The sequence below is a fragment of the Bombus impatiens genome, unplaced genomic scaffold, assembly GCF_000188095.3.
Source record: "Bombus impatiens unplaced genomic scaffold, BIMP_2.2 scf_0181, whole genome shotgun sequence".
In the NCBI taxonomy this organism is placed as follows: domain Eukaryota; kingdom Metazoa; phylum Arthropoda; class Insecta; order Hymenoptera; family Apidae; genus Bombus; species Bombus impatiens.
Genome location: NT_176600.1, coordinates 74,123 through 98,253, shown reverse-complemented (window position 1 = coordinate 98,253; position 24,131 = coordinate 74,123). Strand labels below are relative to the sequence as shown.

Below are 24,131 nucleotides of genomic sequence, written 5' to 3'. Positions count from 1 at the left end.
CTGGAACCACCTGCTTCCGGTGCCCGTGGCATCGCGTCAGTTGCACCGTCGCTTCAACGGCACCTGTGTTACAACCCCGTGGCAATAACGTTCGAAGTTCCGTCCTCTTTCAACCAAACTAATTCCAAGTTCCTCATCCGCGCCGATTTCCCTGACAAAAGTAGGATCTGCACGCCAGCGGATAGGAATGCGAAAAGATTATGCACCGAACTGTCGTTCTCTGTTCTTAGCTTGGCTCTCTTTCTCTTTTCTACGCTTCCTTTTGCATTTCGTATCTCGTTTCATGATTTTCTTTTCTCCTATTGGTTAAGAGGGAGTTATTCTTAGCTTCTTTTTCTCTCTTTCTGTCTAGTTTTTTTTCTCCCCTCGTTTTCTATGCTTCCTTTTGCGTTTCGTATCCTGTTTCATGATCCTCCTTTTTCCTCTCGGTTAGGATGCAGCTATTCTTAAAAGAGTTGATTCTATTAGGAGAGATATTATGCGAGAGATTCCTTTTATGCTGTTTTATCGATCAGCATCGGAGGTTTCTGCGATTCAATATCGAGATTGCTTTCCATCGATTCTTCCTACATTGGAAATTGAATTATCTGCCTATCATCTTACTACATCTTTTTTTTCAAACAAGCTCAGGAACTTTTTATTCGTATTATTTTACGAAAACAGGGAACGAATACGCGATTTACTCTCGTTATGTTCTTCAAGGCTGTTTCAAACCGATTGTACGTTTTGTTTGTTTCGAAAAAGTTTCCTCAGCTTGAAACAAATACGAAAGAATCGTCGTTGATGTCGGTGGTTTTTCATTTCGATCTTACGACAAAGATTCTTTCAAAACGACAGACATTTCTGTATCTTCCTACATAAGAGCAATATCGGCACATTAGCATTCGGAAACTATTGGGATAAATTCACGAATCGTTATTTACGTCCTCTCGGAACATTAAATATCTATTTATTTATTTGTTAAAACGTGAGCAAGATTAAGATATAGAAATCGCAAATATTTGTCGGAGCTAAATTCAAAAATTCCTAAAAATGTACATTGTTCAAAACGTACACGTTTAAAAATTGTCTCGTGTAAGGAGATTAGGATTTTCTGGAGAAACAGAACAAACCCATTACTCTAATGGAGCGTAACTTTCTCTCGACGTTGGTAACAGGATTCTCAAAGCAGCCGAACTTTTCGCGAAAGTGCATCAAATCGGACTGACACGCTTCATTAGGAACTTGAACGCAGCCGTAAAACTCGTAAAATAATGTAATTTGTTTCAGAAACGACTGGTTGGTCGGTGAAAAAAAAAACTCGTTCCGAAAATTACGTTCCACTCGTACGTTATATCGCAGAGTGTTCCGCGATCGAACATCAACGTGTGCACGCGTACAATTTAACGAAAGCGTCGGCATACCGGTCGACGATCATCCAGACTTTATTAAAGCGTTAACAATAGCAACGGCTTGGCGAGGATGCTTAGAAAGTAGAAAAAAAAGACAGGCGAAGATTCCGTGATTCTCGTAATTTCGCTTTTGCGTGACGTGTTGAAATCGCGCGTGTATCTTATAGATGTTAGATAGTGGCTAATCGAATCTCACAAGGAACAGAGAGCAGCATCCTGATTAACTTGTTGCTCTACTATTTCCTTTTATGACTATTACTTTTCCATATGATAAAATCAGCCACTTAATCGTTTGAAATTCTTTCTTTCCTGTTGAAAATAGAAACGCTTTGCGTCGTTTAGAAGATAGATCTGTCGCAATACGATCATCGCGTACGTACAAAGTGGTCATTTGTAATGTTCATAAACTGGAAATTAAAAGCTTCGTTTTTAAGTATAACTCGTATTCCTCGCTATCGTACCAGAATTTTCGCCTTAAACGCGACTGAGAGTTCCAAACCAGGAAGATACATGTGTCACGAGTGGTTTGATACCGCATCAACGGGTAGCATTCGTCAAATTTTCCAGTCGAAAGCAAACGATCCAAACGCGTCAGTCGTTCGCGAAAAAGGGACACGATATTGCGAAAGACGTTTTACCGGTACAAAAATACCACGTTGGTAAATGTGTGACACGAATTCGCTAGAGGCCGCGATTCCACGTCCGAAAATACACGTGGTTTAATATCGAAAAAGCGTTTCTGGCAACGCAACGGACGAAGAAACGTCTGTGGTAGAAGGTGGAAACACGATGGACTTTTCCATTGGAAACATCGGTACGCGAGACATCGCTGTGCGAAACATCGGTGCGCGAATGCGGTGGCACTCCATTTAACTCGATTTGGAAGGTATGACGTGACTTCATCGAGAACGCTAAACCATTTTGGTGCAACCTTGTCAGAGCAAGGTGGTCGCATATGGCGGCGTGCACCTGTCAGCGACCTAAACGTACGTACGAGCAACTGTCGCAACTGTTCTTCGTGAGGACGAGCTGTAAAACCGGCGGCATTTAAAAAAAGTGGCAACACGATCGATGGGCCCACGACGATTGGGACAACGATCAGACAACCAGGAAACGCGTGGCGCGTGAAAGCGATGGTCGAGCGAAAATGCCGATCGATGATCGGCCGACTAAACGTTTGAACGCGCCCGAGGTCGTTTAAAATGTTGTTCACGCGCGTAAACGCGATGTTTTTGATTCGACGATTGCACCAGCGGGTTCGTTTATACGGCACCATACACGATTTAATGCATCGCGGTTAAACTAGATTATTCGACCACCTCGAGACTGCTATTTTTGTACTTCAAAGAGATAGACTCGCGAGAAGCTTTGCGCTTTGATAAACATTATGACGATGGAGTATTACGAAATTGCAAAACCAGAGTATTACCGAGAATTGGAACAATAATACGACGCTTTGCGCTTACAAAACGTACGAAGCTTGAAAGATTTTGCGAAGCTAATTATTAATCTGTTTGGTGGATTGTATCTTACGAAATTAGAAGTTAATAGTAAAAACAGATTTTCATCGATTTCATTTACGTCAAATATGATATAATTTATTTGTACAAGAGAAACGAAACGAAATATACGAAGGAAGATAAGAGATAAGAAGAAAAGGAAAATAAGTGGAAATAAGAAGGAAAAAAGAAGAAACTTAATCGTCAAATTAAATTGTACTGAAACAATCACGAAAATATAGCAAAATATCTAGCCAATGTCTTCCCGATGTCCGCGAATCGTTGTTGCCAAAACGAAGCTTCGTAAGCAGACAGTTTAGACGAATTAGAGAGGGTGAAGCATTATTTCCACGGCGATTAAGAAATCGACGAGCATGCATGCACCACGCATACACGCTCGTCAGTCAGTGTACCGTCGCTACGGGCAAAGAACAGGAGAAGAGGCACATTTCCCCTCTCCATTCACCTCATCGCGAGTAGTCAGAGTCCTGGTTGGCTATAGCCCAGAGTTCGGCGTCACAGTCAAACGCAAACAGTGGCCGCGGCAAAACAGTGGCACGAATGCTGGAAAAACCAACGACAGAAACCCCGGACACGGCATGCGATCCATGGGGATCCAAATCGAAGAGAATCGGCTGCTCTGATTATCAGGGCAATTCGATTATCGCGCGATTCTCAGCCGGATTCATTGCGTCACAGCACGATCGATCGATCGATGCGACAACGAACGAACGAAACAACGACTAAGCACCGGACAACGAACGATGCAACCGCTTTAAATCATCATGTTCGGTTTTCCACTGACTGATAATCGAGAGAAAGTTTTCGAGTTTCCACGAAGTCACCGACAATTCGTGTGATCTAGAGTGCGTATGGAAATATCGAATCTTAGAGGAACATCTTGTTACCGGGATTTGAATGAATAATTAATTGGTTTCTACACCTGTGGACAAGTGTTTCGTTTCGATAGTTTGGTTCTCGCGGGTCGAATAGCGATCGAGACATTGGCAAAATGGGGGTGAAGAATTTTATTATGAAAAGGATACCCTTCTGCAAGATGAAGGCGAAGAGGAAATACCGTGAGCCTATTTTTCTTACTTTCCTGCTTTTTCACATTTTGTCGAGCGGTACGAGTAGGTCGCGATCGACGATGCTAAGGAATTACGACGAAACGTTTATTTAGTTAAATATATATATATATTTCTTTTAATATTTATCTATTTTACACGATGATCATATGGAAAAATTTCATATTACATATATTTGAAATTTCAACGATAGATAGTGGCGAACAATACACAAGTCTCGGCGTCTGTTTTTCTTCGCGATATCTACGAGACGTTACGATAACAAATTCTTACGTCATATCGATTTTTCTCATCATATTTTTGCGTGAATTATCGTCTACTGTTTGCATATCGTTTCGCATACTCGTACAGCTCGAATCTAACCGCTGCTTAGACTAGACTTTTCCTACCAGAGACGCGCGTGTTTCAACGTCAACAGCAATTAAAAGATACTTTATCTGAAGGCTAAAACAAACGAAGAATTCATTATCATCGCGATAGGAGAATCGTGCTACCGCGTGTTTGGCCACTTTGACCCTAGAAATTCGTATCTGTACGTTTTCTCGCCTCCCCTCCAGAAAGAAAGAGGAAGAAACGAAACGTCCGGCAGTAATCGAATGGAAAGTGGAAGAAATTTTAATGGATACGATCTTTCGTTGGCTAGCAGTTCGTTTAATTAGAGTGTTTGACATGGAATCAAATTATATAGGAATCGTGGATATATCGGAAATTATTCAGAGGCAACCGCTCCTTTGCTTTTTTCTTTTTTACCCAATCATTTCGAGGATCTTTTCGATTCCTTCGAATTTAAGATCGTCGTAAATTTATCGTCGATAAATATCGTTCATTTGGAGTTGAATTCGACGAGCTAATACCATCGGTTAGAATTTATCATCTGTCACTTATAGATTAACGATCATATTAAGAAAGAGGAGATTCGATATAAACCACGTGAATTCAATGTTACCACAATGTCGCAATAAGAATATCAAAATCTTAGATATTACTGGCCAATATTATCGATAAATAGCCAGAATATTCGTTTAATTTTCTCATATGCGGGAAAGGTATCACGAAAACTACCGGAGACAGAAGATTATCGTTACAGACATCTCCTGTTCCATCCAAACAATTTTTCGGTAAACAAATTCTTTAGAAAGATCCCTGTAACAGTCTCATTCCAAGTATATTTAGATTCTAAATTCCTATAAAGAGTCTCATAAATAACGAAACTAGTTGATCGTTAGGAAAATGCATTGAATAATATGAAAATTTAATGTTTTGATTAAATACACGACATTACGAAGAAACTACTTATATTCTCTTAAAAATTCGTATGGGAAAGAAAAATGTTTTGCTCGTGTATTGCTACAAATCCTTCAATTTTTGAACAGGAAGAAGAAAGGAAAAATGAAGGGAAGAAATGTCGAGGACCAGTCGAGTGCTCCTTTTTAATTTGACTTTCACGACCGATGACGGCTGTTTCTTTTTTATTATTTTTATTTTTTTTCTTAAAGGAATATGTACTTGTTTCTAACCCACATGTACAACGTACGCGAGAAACCAGCACAGTTTCATCCATATAAAGCGCAACGTAACGATTACGCGCCATTATTTACATGGCTGGATCGTTCGTGCATCCTTCGCGTTGTCACGGCTCGCGTGAGGACCGTGTCGAGTCCTTTTAAGGATATTCAATAGCGCTAGAAGGCTGCGTAAAGCTCCTCACTTCCTGAACAAATTTTTCGTCAACGTAGATGTTACATGTCCTGTCAGTTTCTAAAGTTGCTGAGATATCAAATTATAATTGGGAAATTCTTTGATGGAACTGCGAGAACTTAACTTCTTAACGAAGATTGATTTTCACGGTGATCGCTAGTATATTTTTCATTAACCTAGAGTTGTATAGTTTTTAATATAATTGCTAGTATGTCCCAATTGGTCTCAGTGATGTCAGTAATGTTACGTATATATATTTTATAATAGCAAAAATAATATATAATTATGTCATATATATCGTATAATAATCCAGCAATCGTTTTAAAAATGACCTCTTAAATATTCGGGTTATATGGTTGCATCGGTCTACGAAGAGATAAATAAATGGTCATATTTGTGAAATTTTTGATATTTTGAAATGCTAGCGTAACGGTGTTTTTTTAAAGAAAATAAACGTTTTATATGTATATACCCGGTTCAGGGGAAAAAATAACAGTACAAGGGATAAAGTGAAAAAGAGCAATATGAAAAGCAACTTTCAGTTGGAAGAATCGAAGGATTTGAAAAATCTGTATGTTCTTTTTCCAAATAATATTCGTTCAGCCAACGCGTTAAAGTAAACTCGGTAAAAATAATGGAAAGAAGTTTCAAAGGTAAAAATTGATTCTAGAATCTCCTGTGATTCGAAGAGTAAGCTGTTAGAAAGCCGATTTAAATCTATGAATTTTATAGCGAGCAACAGGATCGATCGATAACGGCCAAGTTTCTTCGTTCCGCGTGCTGCAGGTGCACCTTTGGGTGCAGAATTTATTTCTAACTGTTCTCATACGAACGACTGCTTGGGTAATAAACTCGTGTTGATCTTATAACAGTCGAATTTACGAACTATTTTATTTCGTTATAAGGGAAATTGAAAAATATCATTTTATAAAGGGAAACGCAAAGGAACAAGATGAATAAACATCTTCGATACTTTCATCTTGTTGATAAATGGCAGATCGATCCGATCTTAAAGCGTACCCTTTGTACATCGTGTTGGTTGTCTCAATGAGCCTGCGAGCCTTCGATACTTGTTAATTCTGTATCCTCAAAAAGGTCAACGAGGTAGTCCTAGATTCCTCGAGAGTCTCAATAGCGAAGCTTTAAAAGCAGACATCGAACGTCCATTGCTTAAACGACTTAAACAACCGATTAATTCGAACGAAGAAGTAATCTGTCACAAAATTTATGCTTTCATCCAGTTAGCTGAAACAACTTTAAACCCCCTTCTTCGGATTCAAATTAAATTCCACTAACTTGACTTCCAGTCCTTTTACTTAAATTTAAATAACTTGACTAATCCGTTTAAGGATTAACGAGATCCAACGGAAGCCGGATTATTACGATCACGAGTCTCGAATATTTTACTTTACCCCTGCTTTACCCCTTTCTGGTATTTATGCAACTTTATATTTCCATGAACGTAGCTAAGAAACTAGGATTTAAAAACAGCGAGATAGTTGCTTTGCCCTGTAATCCTTAAATTTTCCATAAATGCATAAAAATCCACAACTTAGATATAACTAAAGTTGCTTGACAAATAAAATCGTTTAACAAAATAATTACACGAAATAAGAACAAATATAGCTTGGAAAGCGATCACGCAGTATGCAAAATTGACCGATCGTTCGCCGTCCAAGAATCAAAGTTTTATGGCCTTTTCTCTTCTATTCTGTCAATCCGCTTACTCGGCGCTTATTCTCAAATAAAATATGCATACTTTGATGCCTGACCGATTTCATGACTTGGCTATATAGCTTGCGTCGACTGTAACGAAGGGAAAAAGTGGCACACGATGGATGAACGTTGTTCTGCGAGAGCGCGTGACGCGATTCGCGTGCGGCAAACCCCTTGGCATTAGGCCGAGCCTGAGACACGTGTGTCACGATATCGTCAAACGCATTCGAAATGCCGCGTCTGGCGCGTTTCTTTATTGTCCAAGCTCGTTTCCATGCAGCCACGCGGTCCGTTACGCAACAATCAATTAAAAAAAAAATTGAACGACAGCGCAGGTGAACACCGCTGCCGCAGTGCTTGCGTAACGTACGCTGTTTCTCCGTCTGTTTCGAGTGGAGAACCGTATTGTTACGAACGAGGGGTGTACGCGGAAAATTAGATTGCTGTTCCCTCGGACTTCACATGCAGATAACGCGTAATCCCATTTTTTAGAAATGGAGACATTAATTAAAATTTCATAACGTGTTAGAATTCATCGTTCGTTTCGTTTTAAATAAATACTGTTACGAGCAATATGTTTTTACGATCGAAATAAAAGACCAGATACTGTATAATTTAAATGGCAAAATTACGGATCTCCTTTTAATCAAATCGTGTTAATCCGCGAACGAGTCAGGACCAAACGATTTAATCAACATTTATTTATTCAATGGTATTCTGCATAAAATATCTTGCAATTTTTAAATCATCGTAACTGCGAATGACAACTGCACGCAGTGACTAGTTCGGACGTTTAAACGACCGTGGACGTGAATAACACAAGGTCGATGACCTTTTGTAGTCGTTAGATGATCTTGAATATCGATTGCATGATCTCGGTGAACCCATTTGACCCCCAAATGCGTTTCGACGATATAATCTCAATGACCCCACTTAGCTCTCAAATAACCTAGGACTCTGACAATATGATCTCAATCATCTTTTAGAATTTTCTGATCACCTCAAGCGCTAATGACTTCGACAAAAGCGTTTATCTATGCAAGTATCTTCTGTTCGTTACCCTAATGTTTTCATGGTCGAACGACGTGTTTACGCAATTCTTCAAAAGATATTTTATATCTATGTAAAATCTTGCGCACATGGGAAAAGTAATTTCCACGGTTGTCCAATTTTTCCATCGCGATATTTTTACGCCTTCAACGAAACAGGTGTCCCATTAACCTATTCGTGTGCGTATTACGTGACGCATTCTGCGTAACTACGGTAATTGAACATCGCGCTAAAAGCTATCGCTATGTTGCACAGTGTCCAATATTTTTCGCCGCGCTATAAGAACTTTCTTATACCTTTTGCAAGCAACACGTTCTATTTATTTCTATTTAATCGATACAATTTCATCAGCGTGCTGAGAGATTTACTTTTCTCTTCTCTTCTCTGATGAATCGGTTACACGACTTCGCTATCTGTATCGAAACGTATACCGGGGGAATTTGGATATTCAAGGAAGACATTATCGCAACGAAATGGTCCTACATTGCATGACTGTCCATTTTATTACTTGTATCATCCTATACGTCGAGTTGTAATACTGGTGGATACAGAACCCATGGCAAAATAAGAGGAAACATCAAACCAACAGAACGCAACTCTGACACCGCGTAACACAGGTGTAAAATTGTAAATATGGTAAATATTCGTAAATATTGTAAACACTTGTAAATAACCCTATTTGACACCCCCGCCCCATCCCTCTCATCCCCCCTCCCCCCAAAGTCACACAGCACCCAAAAAGCAAGCTACCGAAGCGTCCTGTTCTGCAACCAAGTTTTCAGGACAGAAAAAACAAAGACAAAATCACACAGAAGCTCCGCTCCTTAGAAGCGGCTTAAACCTAATAATCATATTAAACACGAAAAATATAAAGCGCCGACACACATCATAGCATGGCTACGTCGTACCGTCGCGTATCGGTACTTTTGCCAAAAACATCACTACAAAAATTCACCGTTTATTGTGAACAAAAAAAGGTATTTTAAAAACTTGTATCCTGGGCTTAATAAACATAAAAAAAAAAAAATACGTCGAGTTGTACGTTACTATTATACATCGTATCGCACATATTACAGGTGCGATTCGTATCGTATATTTGGATAATATCAATAATAATATCAATCAAATATTCATTCGCTCGTTAATTTAATCGCATGAAGAATTTGTTTGTATTGAGGGCGGCATACTTGCGTTCGTTATCAATAACGAAATGTTTTACTTCATAAAGTTTCGTAGAATTATTTGAATAATTAAATTAAGGAGAGAACGATCAAACCGATTTCAACGGATATATTGAGAAAACCTTCGGCTAAAATAACGTACACTCTCATCGGAGCAAAAATCGAACAATTCTGTTTTCATTAAGCAGCAATTTTTCCGAATGTCGCGTGTAATACGTGTTTCCTTTTTCTAATAAAGTAGAAAAATTCTGCTCGCTTTAATAAAGAACAAAGCGCGATATGAAGGTTTGACTTCATTACATAGAATTGTGTTTTAATACGAATTTCTGTGGCATTCGCGAGTAGACATTCTTATAATTAGAATCATTCCGTCGGCTGCCAGTTGAAATTAAATTCAGGATTGAATCCACCAACTTTAATTACATATCGTTCACGTGCGATTAATTGAAATATGTACCTGAACGCGCGTGAGTTTTTTTTAATATTTCCTGGTTCCGTGCAAAATGTCAAAAGCAAGATCCTTAGTCGTTAAAAAGTACAATACGCACGCGATAGTAGCGGCACGTACATTACATTTTCCGTATATACTCCACGATTGTAAGATAAATTGAAGAGCTCGTAACAAAAATAACCCTTGTCCGTGTTTGTCTCTTCCCAAAGAAACAAGATACTTGGCATACTTTCGACAAAATACTTGCCATATTGTACACGTAATCGTACAAGACCGTAGTTACACCATAGATGAAATGTATCTAATTAAATCAGCAATTTAAATCAGAAGTTATGGAACCTCGATAAATTTTTAGTTTTCTAAGAAAACTCTATATCTGGTCTTTTTTAGTTTTCTCAAGCACCGAAGCCATCGACAGCGTGTAGACAAAAGACTGCGACGAGGACAGACCATAAACAGTAGACAGACGACGTTGGCTTGGGGGTTTTCAGTTATTGGGTAACACAGCTAGCGTGCGGATCTGGACCAGCTCAAATTGTATTCTTACTTATAATTACACTTCTATTTAAATATATTTTCTGCCTTATAATTTATCCACCAGTGTTCTCCGTTTACACATCGAATAACCTCGACAATTTTAGATCCTTCTAATTTTCATCCGATGATAAACGAGCACATGGACTAGTTTTCGCTATATCGATGCCGAAATATCAGGAATAAAAAATAAATTATGGAAATAACTAATAAAAATATTTCTCTAGATGGAACGAACACGGCCACACCAGCGCAGAACAACGCGCAAACGGAACACGCCGGGGGTGATTTTGACAACGCGAGCGTCGGAAGCGGAAATTCGAATCTCAGCACCGGCGCGCTACAGGTAGGAGCAACAAGTAAACAAAATCGAACTCGTACACTTGACGACGTCTACGACGGTAAGATCGTATTACTCTGAACGTAAACCTGTGTATTTGTAGAACATCAGAGAACAAATGGCAGCGTCGTTGGAACGGATGCGGGAGTTGGAGGAACAGGTCAAGGCAATTCCCATGTTACAGGTAAACAGAATAATTTTCATTTCAATCTGAACCGTTTTCCTTACTGTAAATCTCGTGAATCGCGTTTGTCCTTCTTTCGATAACGTAATCGTGTTCAAATTCCTACGGGAGGAGAGTCGTCCTTTTAATTATCGTAAACTCATGACTCAACAACGTAATGAATTTTGAAGAAGGAAAGATAATAACTTCGCACGGAGACTTTCGTTGTTCGTTGAACCGACAAATTCGAGAAATTCACATTTCGTTTAGCGTGTTTTTCTCGACGTTCGTTATAACACGAGTTAATTTCTTTCTTTTCATCGCGATACTTTCGTCAAGGAAATGTAATTACGTGTCGCAAAATAAATGCTGACTGTTGCAGTGGCACGTTCCGTGCCTCGCGCTTATCGGTAACACAAAACGATTATTCGGAAGCAAAGTTTTCATACAGTAAACATTGAAAAAAAATGTATCACTGTAACGTCAAAACTAAATTCGTCGATTTAATTTCAATTCCAAGGACAAACGTGTAGGACTAACCTTCTCTTCGCGATCGATCAAACGATCTATCTTCTTCTCTGTCTATGCGATAAAAATAACTTGTTACAGGATCCCTTACGTTTGAATCATTTGACCTTCTAAATTCACCAAACGACTTCGATACATTCTTAAATTTCCAAATTTAAGAATCTTTAAAAATTCACCAAACATTGAACATCTGGACTTTTAAATTCACAGATTTCGAGATCTTGAAAAATTCCTCAAATCTTAAACGTGTAGAGCCTGAAATTTCCAACTTGCAAAGAGTCCGATTTATTAAACCCTGAGAATCTTTGTATCTTGGAAAATTCGCCGAACCTTAGACACCTAAACGCCTCTAAAGCTTCGCGTTTCCAAAATTCGTTAAACCCCTGTTAAATATATGCAAATCTCTAAGAGTTTAGCAAACTCGAAACACCTGAACCTCCAAAACCCCAAGTACCTAAATTTCGAAGTATTCAAAATTGATCAAACCCTTGAATCTACACCATGCAAGTAGTTCCCCCGTATCACCGAAACGCTAAACGGCAAAACCGACATTAGACGGTTACCCGAATGCCGTAACATTTCCCTTTTGACGACGTCTCGAACGCAGGTGCAAGTGTCGGTGCTGAAAGAGGAGAAGCGGAATCTGCTGCGACAAGTGGACGAGCTGAGCAAAACGAGGCAGTACGACGATAGCGTATTGCACAGGCATCGCAGCCAGTCTTTCTCGGAACAACGCGACTCCCAGCGAAATCTGAGGAACACGGCCACTCCAACGAGAGACATGGGAACGATGTGCGGCGTAATGACACGGGACGTCGGTGTTTCGCACCAGCAGGTACGCCGTCGACTTCCGTTTCACGCCGTTTTATCGGCCCCCTCGATCTCCTTTTGTTCTCGCTCTCTTATGTTCCATCGCTTGAGAAACCGTAACACGTTGAGAACGCGGCGTCGAATCAACTTCAACGGACCGAGGTGGAAAATTTGCATATACCCGATGCTCGGCTACCTTTTAATTGCACTCGCAGCGAAATAGTTAGGCGAATGTTGCTTTATCGGATCTGGTGAGAAAGTATGGGGCTTAAATTCGCCGTTGAAACGCGAGCCCGTCTCTTTTCGGCAGGATGATTCTATGCAATTAATTTCATGCAGTTTCTACTTCTTGGGTTTCTTATGAATATGCGCGAACCACCTTTCTATTAGCTTGTTACCATTTGCATGAAAGAAAAGTTTTTCGAACGCAACCGTCCGTTTTACTTGATTTTATTCGAGGCGGAATAAATTAATCGGTGAACATAAAGGAGTAATAATAGACGGTATGCAATGGTTTTTATTCGACGGTTTATTTTATCAAGTCTCCTTTACGAGTTAGCTCTCTCTCTCTTTCGGTTGCCTGGCATCTGCTGATTCTAATTACGAGCCCGATATTCCGCTTCCTAATACGCGTTTGTATTTATAGCCGAACGAAAATGGGTCACCGTGCACATTTCGTTTGCATCACACTTTTACGCTGTAATTGAATTAAAGGTTAAGTCGATAAAATCTCCGCGAATTTTCTCATCGTGTCAGATACGTCGCTTACGTAAATCAAAATAAAGTTTGCATCGAAAACTTTGTTAGAAAACTAGCTGCGAACTGGGTAATTAACTTCCGCCGATTAGCTTCCGCGAATTAGTAGTCTAGTATTCTCTAGGCTCTTCTAAAAGCCAAGGGTAGTATTGTAACTAATCGAATAAAAGAAAGATACGTATTCGCGCATAAGTATCAGGACATCTACTTGTTATATTTATTCATTGACTTGCACAAATTTTATTTCATCTATATATATATATATATGTGTATGTGAAGATGACAGGGGAAGAACACAATGAGTGACGTTTAATAATAAAATAATTAGAAAATAAAAGCAGTAGATAGCATTCGATTTGTACCAAGTATCGGGTATCCTAATACTTATGGCAGCGTACGTAGTACGTATACGTAGTAACACGTTGAACTGTCACGTGATCAGGTTCGAACCCGAGACGTCGGCATGATAACGAGCACCCCGATAAAACGATCCTTGCAAAAGAGTCGATTGCAAATCGAAGAAATCGTACCTGAAATTAAAGACCAGAGCACATTGTCCGACGATCGAACGTCGTCGAGCCTTGATAAGCTCTACTCGAGCGATTCCCACGACAGTTGGAGATCGACTTTAACACGTAACCGACGACTGTACGAAGACATAATGTCGGAGGCAAAAATGAGGAATCGTTTGAAGAGGAGCCCACTTCAGATAGAAACGATACCACCTACCAGCCCGAAATTGGCCAGAGATGAAAAGAAATTTCGCGATGTTGCAGTTAACACGAGGAACAAGTTAAAGAATCTTGTATACAGTCGATTTATGATCGAGGATATAGCACCTGAAATAAAGAAAGAAGCGAAGAAAAGATCGTGTGGAACATCGACAGGGTTAAACATGAAAGACGTTTTAACGAAAGAAGATGTCGCGGTTATCGTGGATGATGCTCTCAGGATTTATAAGAGTACTTTAATTAAAGATACAGTGTCTAGGGGTTGTCAGTGTACCCCAGATCCGGTAAAAATAGTCGAGAAGAAGGATCAGTACATACAGGTGGCGGAATCATTTAAAATGAGAACGAACGTAGGAGTCATGGTAAAACCGAGAGTGTGTGAAATTGGAATCGAGGTTAGAACTGGTCCTGCAACGAGGACCATCGCTGTTGGTCCCGATCCAGTTGCTACTCAGTCGTTATCTTTACATTCGATGAACTCGAGAAGTCATTCGTTTAATTACGGCGATACTCAGCTAAAAAGAAAAACTACAAAATCTGTTAGCGTTATGGTAGATGATTTAGTGCAAACCACGGTAAAGAGTACCGACACTTCCGGTCTAGCGCCTAGAAAACGAGAGTTTGGTACTTCGCCGATAAAAAAGAAATTCACAGACGTCTCGGTCGGAGAGTCGATCAAACCACACATTTCTATCTCATGCGCTGCTAATTATTGCGATAATTGTAAGGAGACTATAAAGAATTTGGCGAAACAAATTGTCAACAACGCGGAAAATAATATGAATCACCAGAACACGAATCTCGTCTCGAGGATACCGAGGCCGTCTCAAATACCGTTGAACAATACGATAGATTACAGAAGACAATTTAAACGACAGGATACGTATACGAAGATACCTGCAGGTGTGATTAGATATGATTCCGATAACAAGGAACAATATGACAATCGGTTAGTAACTCGTTTAAGGATAATATCCCCATTATTTTTCTCTCGTCAATTATGTTAATTACTCTTCTCAATGAAACACGATGGTAAATCTTATTATTTAGATACTTAAAACCTTATGTAGATTAGAAATTGGTAATGTGTAATCGTTATTAATTCATTTGAATTACATATTAAGATTTATTTTTCCAAAAAATTATCTTATAAGATCGTTCGATATCTGTCGATATAAGCACTAGAAAATGTTACGTACGCCATCTATAGGGTGGAAAGTTCGGATTAAGGGTAGTTCGGTAAAAAAGGTAGTAAAGAAGTTGGCACCATGGAGAATCAATCTATCGTATAGTCAGTGACAATCAAGTGCATATCAAGGATTTGTTGGTTTTTTCGAACTCCATGGTTGCGCGTCCTATGCGTCATAAGTATTTTCACGGAGCAGAGCGCAGAGGTCAAATCGTAAATAACGTCGTAGAGGTCAGTGACAGAAAAAAGTGCACTTAAAATCATTGCGATTTCGCTATGGTGAATAAGTAAATCGTGTATCCGATCTCAACAAATCGATGCTGCAACAGCAGCAACAACAACACACTACCCGTTTAGTTAACGATACCGAACTCACCGAAATAAATTCTGCTTGTTTCGTTGAGAAAGGGTAATTGATTTCTTTTTAATCACTTTATTTTATTTAATCCTCTCCAATAAAAAAAAACGTATATTATATATTTTATACATTTTACATATTATATATTATATGTTTATTATATTTTATATATTTTTATATTTACATTTCTCCATATTTTTTATAGTATCCAACAATTGCAAGGAGAGAAAAGAAAAGATGATAAATCAGAAGAAATATATAATACAGAAAAACAAGCAGATAGTGAAGAAAAACACGAACTTCCAGAATCTGCATTGTTCCAACCTATACAAGAAAAACCCAGGAAGAAAGTTGAACCATCGAAAGAGATGCAAGCCGCCATGAAGGTTCTTAACGACAGCTTTAAAAAATCTCCTAGTAAAAATATCTCTCATCAAATGAAAAATGCTATTAATATCATCCAACAAGAATGGTTCAAAGTTTCAAGTACAGTAAATGCCAATCCCTTAGAAGTTGAAGATTATCTAGATTGTTTTGAAGAATGTTCAAGTACTTTATTGGAGTATATTGTTAATATGACCGACTCAAGTGGGAACACCGCAATGCATTATGCAGTATCTCATGGAAATTTTGATGTTGTATCTATACTTCTTGATTCAAAAGTTTGCGATATTAACAAAGCAAATGTGGCCGGATACACGGCTGTGATGTTGGCGGCTCTTGCTGAAGTCAGAAATTCCACTCATGCTTCAGTGGCTAACAGGTTATTCCAGCTTGCAGATGTTAATATTCGAGCAAAATTAGTGAGTACTTTAAGTAATGACTTTAGTATGATTTTACTTTGTGCCTTTTTTGTTGTATACTTAAAATTTGTAATATTTTTCAGCATGGTCAAACTGCCTTGATGTTGGCAGTATCTCATGGTCGCAAAGACATGACACAGTTACTTCTGGATGCTGGAGCAGCGGTTAACATTCAAGATGAAGATGGCAGTACAGCTTTAATGTGTGCCGCGGAACATGGGCACACGGATATCGTACGATTGTTACTTGCGCATCCAGACTGTGATCCATCGATCGTTGATATAGATGGTAGTTCCGCTCTAAAAATCGCGTTAGAAGCAGGCAATCGAGATATCGGTGTATTACTCTATGCACACGAGCGCGTGAATAGAGGAACAAGTCCATATTCATCGATGAGACGTAGTAGAAGAAGTTCCAAACCAACAACACCTACCGGCCCTTCCCCTTCAGCTCCCGTAAGCCCAGCTCCATCCCGGCGAATTCATTCTTCAACAGTTTCCTTAAACACCTCAAAATATTCTGCTAAATAATTTACAATATTCGAAGACTTTTTTTATTGATATTTAACGTACTAGTAAATAATTTGAATTATAATCGCATCATACAAGTAAGCAATAATACAATCGGCGTTCCGTGTTTCCTATATTTATTGCTAACGTGTTTTAGTATTTATCGTCGATTTATAATATTTTAGGATTTTAATTTTTTAAGATGAAACAATCATGTTCTTGCCTAATCATTCATCAGTCTCAGCGCAAACATTTAATTTAAGATGTGTATTTAACTGCTCAACTTTGTATACAATTATTCAAAAAAGGTTTGAGGATGTTTTGTAAAGTTAGTCCATAGAAAAGGTATCTGTGAAACGTGTTGTTTCATATCGTTAGTAGATAGGAGGGATTTGTATAAAATTTGAAACTTCTTTCTAGGTGCTATCAGAGTAAAAGATGAATCCATTTTCATTGTTAATAAATTTTATACGATGTCACGATGACTAAATGGTTAACTTCAAAATTCAATTTTTACATTTTTAGAAACCATGTGTGAAAGTACAAAAAAATTTCTTATATATAAATACGAGCCCACACAGGGAAAGAATTAAGTACGTAATGTCTTCCAACATCCTGTGGCATTGAACATTCCAAAAAAAAAAAGAACGAATCAACAAACAATCCGAATTTCTTGTCGCAGAAAGTTTTTCTTATATCTACTCTATAACATATTTTGTAACTGTCAGGCCTAATTTCCGTTAAATCCTGGGGATCAAACTATCAGTAGAATAATTATGTACTGATACACATAGAGGAAAACGATACAATATGTGTAATGATTATATGGTGCACAAATACGAGATTTCTAATTCCCGTGACTATAATGTTGAATTTATATACGGAGAAATTTGTAGAACCTATTGGTGATCGTTCGATGTTGAAGTAGAAATGTTATAGATGTGAAAGTATAAATATAGCATCCGTACATAACAACAAAATATCGGAGGGCATACGAGGAAAATTTACTAAGTTTAATAGTTGTTGAAATTATTTCAGGATACAGTATATATATATATATATATATATATATATATATATATATATATATATATACATATACATATATATTATATATTATATTATATAAAACAAAATACAAAAGATGTAATTTCATTTCATTCCTCGTTTATCTGTGTTACCCTCGTGTTAGGAATTGGATGTATAAGAATAATCTTAACGTTGAACGTATTCTTACATAGGGTTGTGAATATCTAGGAATAACGAACGTATTTAAGTTCAACATCAAAGATTTAGGTTTAACGCTATAATGAGTATTCCTATCGTTAAGGATTTATATTAACGTTAAGTGACGACTATGTATCAAAGATAGTACTGAATCAAGTAATAGACTCGTAGGAATCTAGAAATTAGATAACTACTTTTCATTGTTTGTGCCTTTATATTTAACATAATATTGTAATTGATAATAAAATCGAGAAGAAACAACATAAGATAATTGTATGATACTACAATTTACCAAAAATTAATGTAAACAATACATTATGAATTAATCGAAATCCTCACTTTATCTTATAAACTTATATGAAACCCTTAACCGTCATAAATGTACTAATGATAATAAAAAGCAAATTTTGGTAAAGTTTAATGTCCCATGATCAGCAAAGAATATTTTATCGATAAAATATAAATTGGATCAATTTAATATACATATACGTTATTAGAAGTTCAGCATTTTGATAGTAATAGTCCTTTTTCAAATAGAAATATATTCTCATAAAAACTATACATTGATCCCAACATTATTTATTTCAAAACCGTAATTTTAAATAATACAATCATATATATTTGATTGTTAATAGTTTGAACACTTTACATCATATTTGAAATCCTAGTTAAAGTAGGTTAAAGTTTCGAACTTCGAAGTTGGCAACCCTGATTGATAATGATGATCAGTGCTGATTACATATCATGATCATGACCGTAACGTGACGTTGACATATATACGTCATATGTACATACATCACCACTCACTACGTTTAACGTATACATATGTGTATAACGTACATTATTTGATCGCTTCCTTGACAGTTCTTTTCGCATGGTTTGTAATTGTGTTTTAACATAATCAATATGTATGAAAACAGTTTAAATATTTTTATCAATTTCGTGGATATATAATATAAATTAAAACAAGCAATTTGTTGTAATATTGCATATGACATGTTAATTTCTAATTCAAACTTTATGTGAATTAAAAATACAAATTTCAACGTAAAACTCATGTTTATGTGTGTTTCAATATTTTATCAAATTATTTAAAAATAGGAAAAAGTTGTAATAAAAGAAACGATAGATATTTTACAAATATTAAGTAATATTTATAATTAAAATATCAGTTGTTTGTTTAATTTATGTCTTACTGTATTAATATTTTGTGACACGTTTATTGTTTAGATTCACTATAATTTTTTCCTGCAAAAGTACATTAATTAACTGCCAAAATTGAGAATAAAATGCGAAGGACTCATTCAAGTAGGTTAACCTATGTTCAAAGTTCAATATAATGTTTAATTGTTATAACTTAATATGATTTGTATTTTATGATAGATTATGCCTATGAACCATTACCAACTACATCGAACAATGCAGAGTTGGAAGATGAGAATGAAAGAATGACAGATCATTTGAAAGACAAAATTCATGCCCTAAAGTCACTGTCGATTGACATTGGAAATGAAGTGGAATATCAGGATAAAATGCTCCGTGGAATGGTGAATAACACATTAGTGTAGATAAAAATCTACTGAGTATATATAGAAAATAGAAGTATATAGAAGAAACTTTTTGTTATCAGGATGAAGATGTTGAAAGGACAAGTGGTTCATTAACAAACGCAGTTGCACGTGTATTACGTTTATCTAAAGGAAGTCATACTTACTACATCTTATATTTAATGTTGTTTTCTGTATTTGTCTTTTTCATATTATGGGTAACAGTGAAATTCTTTTAACTAGAACATTATAATGTCAAAGGGGTATTCAAAAACAGGATTCATTCCCATGAAGTGTTTTATTATACACATGTTTATAATAATTTCCAAGTATAACATTTAATATTTGTGTATAAGAAATAACATTTTAAACCTATTTCAATAAGCTGTACAGTTAAACTTTAGCCGAATTCTATGTATAAAAAATTTTATCCTAATATTACACTTACATATACAGAATGTCAAAAAATTATTTGTCATAGTTTTTGGAGGTGATTTTTTTACCTTTGGAAAAGTGAATATCTGTTGGTTGTTGAAAACTAATGGAATTTTCACATTTTTTTCAGACAAATGGTTAAGTTGTGATCCGTGGTTCCTATGTGATTTTCGTTCTTCGTGATGCAATAAAAAAAGAATTTAACCTTGAAAATCAGATCAATTTTGCGGTTCACTTTTTTAACAGATCTCCACCGACCCGAAAATGTAGTCACCTTCCAAAACCATGACAAATAATTTTTTGATATCTTGTACATAAATTAAATAATCTATAAGAATGATCAAAAATATTTTTTATGTTAAGATAAAACGTATATATAGGTGTATACATATATATATATGTATATATATACATATTTAAATTTTTTAATGCGAAATAAAGATAATTGTATATCCGAAATTTTCGTCGAGTGATATTTGAAGATTGGCGGCAATGAACTGCAACTAGATAGTAAATGGTAACCTATTATAACCTGACTATCGAGTAGTATTTACGTGTAAGATATTTGGTTATACATGGTACTAAGTAATAACTTTATATCAAAATAAAACAAATAATTTATGAAAATGAAGCTCAAAAATTTACGAATAAATCCTTTGAGTCGAGTTCAACGAGGGAAAGAGGAAGGAGAACCAAGTACTTCAGAACACAAAACATCAGAGGTTATTTTGCCATCTGACAGCAACTTTAATCACATAAAATGCAAGGCAGTTCGACATCAAAAATGTCTGAAGTTAATGAAAGAGAAAGCAAAGGCCAAAAAAGAAGCCAAGAAGAAAAGAATTCAAGAAGGTGGTCCAAAACAAGTACCACATACTCTTGAGAGCTTAAGGGAGAAAGATGAAACTACTGTTTCTGGTGATATTGATGATGAAGAGAATGCAGAGCTTAAAGTTGATTTTGAACATGATGAATTTGCTCCTTTTTATAAGCATGCTTACGAACCTAAAGTTTTGATTAGCTTTTGTGACAATCCGACAAGAAAAACCAGAATTTTTGGCAGAGAATTAACAAGAATAATACCGAATTCTATCTCTTTATATAGAAACCGTTCTGGAGTAAAAAAGATGGTAAAAAGTGCTATAGCGAAGAATTTCACTGATATTGTAATTGTTAATGAAGATCAGTGTAAACCAAGTATCCTTTGTATACATCTGTAACTGAATTATTTAGAACAATTTTATATTATTTGTATATTTAATGTTTTCCTTATAAGGTTTCTTAGATGGTTTGTTAGTTATTCATTTACCTGATGGTCCAACAGCACATTTTAAACTTAGCAATGTTAAATTAACAGTAGATTTAAAACGTAGTCACAAAGAAATTTCTGAACATAGACCAGAAGTTATTTTAAATAATTTCACTACTCGCTTAGGTTGTACAATTGGTAGAATGTTAGGGGCACTGTTTCATTATGAACCTGAATTTAAGGGCAGGAGAGTGGTAACATTCCATAATCAAAGAGACTATATATTTTTCAGGCATCATAGGTATAATAATTTAGTCTTTATTGAGGTAGAATGCTTAATACACGTACAATTACGCAAGTGATATTACAGATATCAATTTGACATGGAAAGGAATAAACCCAGATTGAGAGAGTTAGGACCTCGATTTACCCTAAAATTGCAGTCACTGCAACATGGAACATTTGACAGCAAATATGGAGAATACGAATGGATTATACAAGGAAAAAGACATGATATGGAAACGAGCAGAAGAAAATTCTTCTTATAAAGTTTATTTAATAAACTAAATAAAAGCTCTTTTATAAGAAATATAAAAATTTCCTTTTATTAAACTTTTACAAAATGTGAACTTGTAGATATAAAATACAGATATTTAAATTTATCTTTTAACACGAGTTAATAAGAATACCTTATTTCTTTTTGCGCATCATGTGTTTAATAGCTTTCGGTTTAAATTGTTCATAGGGTATATCTGTTCGTTTTAAGACATAAACTGCAGCTTGGAGACCACCTATATTTACACCCAAGGTTTTTGTTACATAGAACAAATCTCCAGCTGCTTGTAAAGCCTGTAACAAAGAAAACAACCTCAATCATAATTCTACAAAAATCTGATTTCAAAATTTTAATAGCGTACCATACTAAGACTGCGCCTGTCGTAAGTGAGTAAAACACTCCGACCTCTTAAGGGTTTCATAATTCGTCCTAACTCTATCAAGAATTGCTTATAAAGTATTCTATTGTCCATCATTCGTCCACTCCTTTTACCAAATGGCTATAAGGATTATTTGATAAAATAAATAAATAGGGTAACGCATAATAAAAATGTTATAATATTTAAATACTTCATCTAATACCATATCTGTAACAATAATATCAACGAAGGAATCTTTAAAAGGTAATTGTGAAACATTCCAATGTAGTAAGTCAATTTTACATTCAGAGGAAGATGCCTCTATGTTAGATTTTGTGTTATGTACAGCTTTTGGATGATTGTCCCCTCCAATAATATAAGATTGGGAATATACTAAAGCTGCCTGTAATTTTCAATATTAATAATTTTTATCTTTAACATAATATATTACATTATATTGAAATACAAATGTATCTGTATTACCTCAATTGGGATGGAACCACTACCACACATTGGGTCAATTATTATGTCTCCTGGATTAGGATGAGCTAATCTTAACAAATTATAACATACAGTTGCTCTAAGAGTAGTTGGTCCAAAACACATGATATTCCTATGATGCTTAGATTCATGTGTAATACGTAACTGTGTTATCAATTCATCTATTCACGATATAATACATATTATCCTCTACAATAAAAAACAACCACATATTAATTTATTGCACTTACTGTCAATTACTTTACAAACTACTTCTAAATAATATGTCGATAGATCCACAAGCCACAGATATTTATCTTGCAATTCTCCTCCAATAGCTCTGGCAACCTCTGCCGATTCAAATGTATGTTTTCCAGTTCTTTCACACGTTACTCTATATCTTAATATTTCATCTTCCTTAGTGTCAGATGGATCTTGCCCTCTTTTTCTTCCTTTAACTGTGATTGGCGTAACAGTTATGTTACAAAGTTTACGATCTTTTTCTGCTATATTATATTCATCAGTAGTTGGATATATTTTCCCTTGAAAACCAGTAATACTTTTCCAAGCGTTCAAAGCTTTTTCTAATTTCATATCATTATGCACAGCATCTTTAAATAATTGTAAATCAGCTTCTTTACTGTTTCCTGAGAATTCAAATTTTCTAACATCTGCGACAATATAAACATTGTCTATTGATCTCATCTCTTGTACCTAAAATTACAACTCAAATAAAATAATATTATTAATTCGCTTTCTGTACAATAATAATTTTACTTCACAGAAATAAATTTACATATTAAAAACGTCAGCTCTAAAATAAACAAAAAATAATATTACTTGTGCGAATTGACTCCAGTATACGTTAAAATAAATCTTGCCGCGTTCCTTAACAACCTTAACATTTTTATCTAATTTCTCTTTGCATTCATCCACTGCTTGCCATTCGAAACCTAAAATTAGACGATTTATAGGTTACTCTAAGTAACCACGTGCCTTTAATCTTATTAATTAGGGAACATTTAGCTACCTGTATCTACTGTTGTTGCTATTATAAAAACATTATCGTTCTCTAATGATTCTATGAAAAGCTTTCGTAAATTCGATTCGTTGTCCTCATTCATGTCAAATTTTGTACTTTACATGTAAATTATATTATGCTTCATGAACACGTGATTATACACGTGACTAATATCAAACTAGCACCACGTGTCCCACTAATCAGATAAACTGCACTTAATTATAAATCTATAATATTAACTATAGATCAAATTAAATGATTATTATATTCTATTTACTTCTCATGCAATCTTTTACTGCTTATATTTTTACTTTACATAAAAATTAATTTAAATATAAAACAGAGCGTTTTAATGTTCTTTATAATTATTTGATATTATTAGAACGTTAAAGCATTCCATGAACGCGAAAATCTATGTACCTCGAGATTTTAATACGCGAGTGAAAGGTAGCTAAAATCGCGC

The 24,131-nt window shown here is 35.9% G+C and overlaps 4 protein-coding genes across 9 annotated transcripts in view; 3 read left to right on the top strand and 1 right to left on the bottom strand.

Moving 5' to 3' along the window:
- Positions 1-17,448, top strand: part of LOC100743782 (KN motif and ankyrin repeat domain-containing protein 2) — a 44,336-nt gene extending 26,888 nt beyond the window's left edge. For 3 of the 4 annotated variants that reach the window (XM_033319595.1, XM_012382785.3, XM_003487631.4), the window contains exons 5-10: positions 10,836-10,954; positions 11,052-11,132; positions 12,247-12,474; positions 13,648-14,885; positions 15,689-16,286; positions 16,370-17,448. In XM_033319595.1, coding sequence (XP_033175486.1) covers positions 10,836-10,954; positions 11,052-11,132; positions 12,247-12,474; positions 13,648-14,885; positions 15,689-16,286; positions 16,370-16,816 — 2,711 coding nt within the window. In that variant the 3' untranslated portion in view covers positions 16,817-17,448. Of the gene's footprint in view, positions 1-3,398; positions 3,970-10,835; positions 10,955-11,051; positions 11,133-12,246; positions 12,475-13,647; positions 14,886-15,688; positions 16,287-16,369 lie in introns of those variants that run through there. The other variant, XM_012382787.3, reaches the window with a different exon arrangement.
- A 1,299-nt stretch (positions 17,449-18,747) lies between these two features.
- On the top strand, positions 18,748-20,102 carry LOC100743660 (BET1 homolog). 2 transcript variants are annotated; one of them, XM_003487630.4, is made up of 4 exons: positions 18,748-18,899; positions 19,253-19,330; positions 19,406-19,569; positions 19,653-20,102. In XM_003487630.4, the coding sequence occupies exons 2-4, from the start codon at positions 19,312-19,314 to the stop codon at positions 19,806-19,808; spliced, it is 339 nt and encodes a 112-aa protein (XP_003487678.1). In that variant the 5' UTR covers positions 18,748-18,899; positions 19,253-19,311; the 3' UTR covers positions 19,809-20,102. The 2 variants fall into 2 exon arrangements, with proteins under 2 accessions (XP_003487678.1, XP_033175487.1); XM_033319596.1 differs by lacking the exon at positions 18,748-18,899 and adding an exon at positions 19,151-19,169.
- A 300-nt stretch (positions 20,103-20,402) lies between these two features.
- On the top strand, positions 20,403-21,928 carry LOC100743544 (probable ribosome production factor 1). The gene is made up of 3 exons (XM_003487629.3): positions 20,403-21,201; positions 21,290-21,554; positions 21,624-21,928. The coding sequence occupies exons 1-3, from the start codon at positions 20,625-20,627 to the stop codon at positions 21,799-21,801; spliced, it is 1,020 nt and encodes a 339-aa protein (XP_003487677.1). The 5' UTR covers positions 20,403-20,624; the 3' UTR covers positions 21,802-21,928.
- On the bottom strand, positions 21,840-23,846 carry LOC100743425 (THUMP domain-containing protein 3). 2 transcript variants are annotated; one of them, XM_012382788.3, is made up of 8 exons: positions 23,678-23,846; positions 23,488-23,600; positions 22,899-23,361; positions 22,651-22,829; positions 22,471-22,570; positions 22,391-22,395; positions 22,171-22,308; positions 21,871-22,102 (listed from the first exon to the last, which is right to left on the bottom strand). In XM_012382788.3, the coding sequence occupies exons 1-8, from the start codon at positions 23,769-23,771 to the stop codon at positions 21,944-21,946; spliced, it is 1,251 nt and encodes a 416-aa protein (XP_012238211.1). In that variant the 5' UTR covers positions 23,772-23,846; the 3' UTR covers positions 21,871-21,943. The 2 variants fall into 2 exon arrangements, with proteins under 2 accessions (XP_003487676.1, XP_012238211.1); XM_003487628.4 differs by having other exon boundaries at positions 21,840-22,102; positions 22,391-22,570; positions 23,678-23,843.
- Positions 23,847-24,131: the final 285 nt, after the last annotated feature.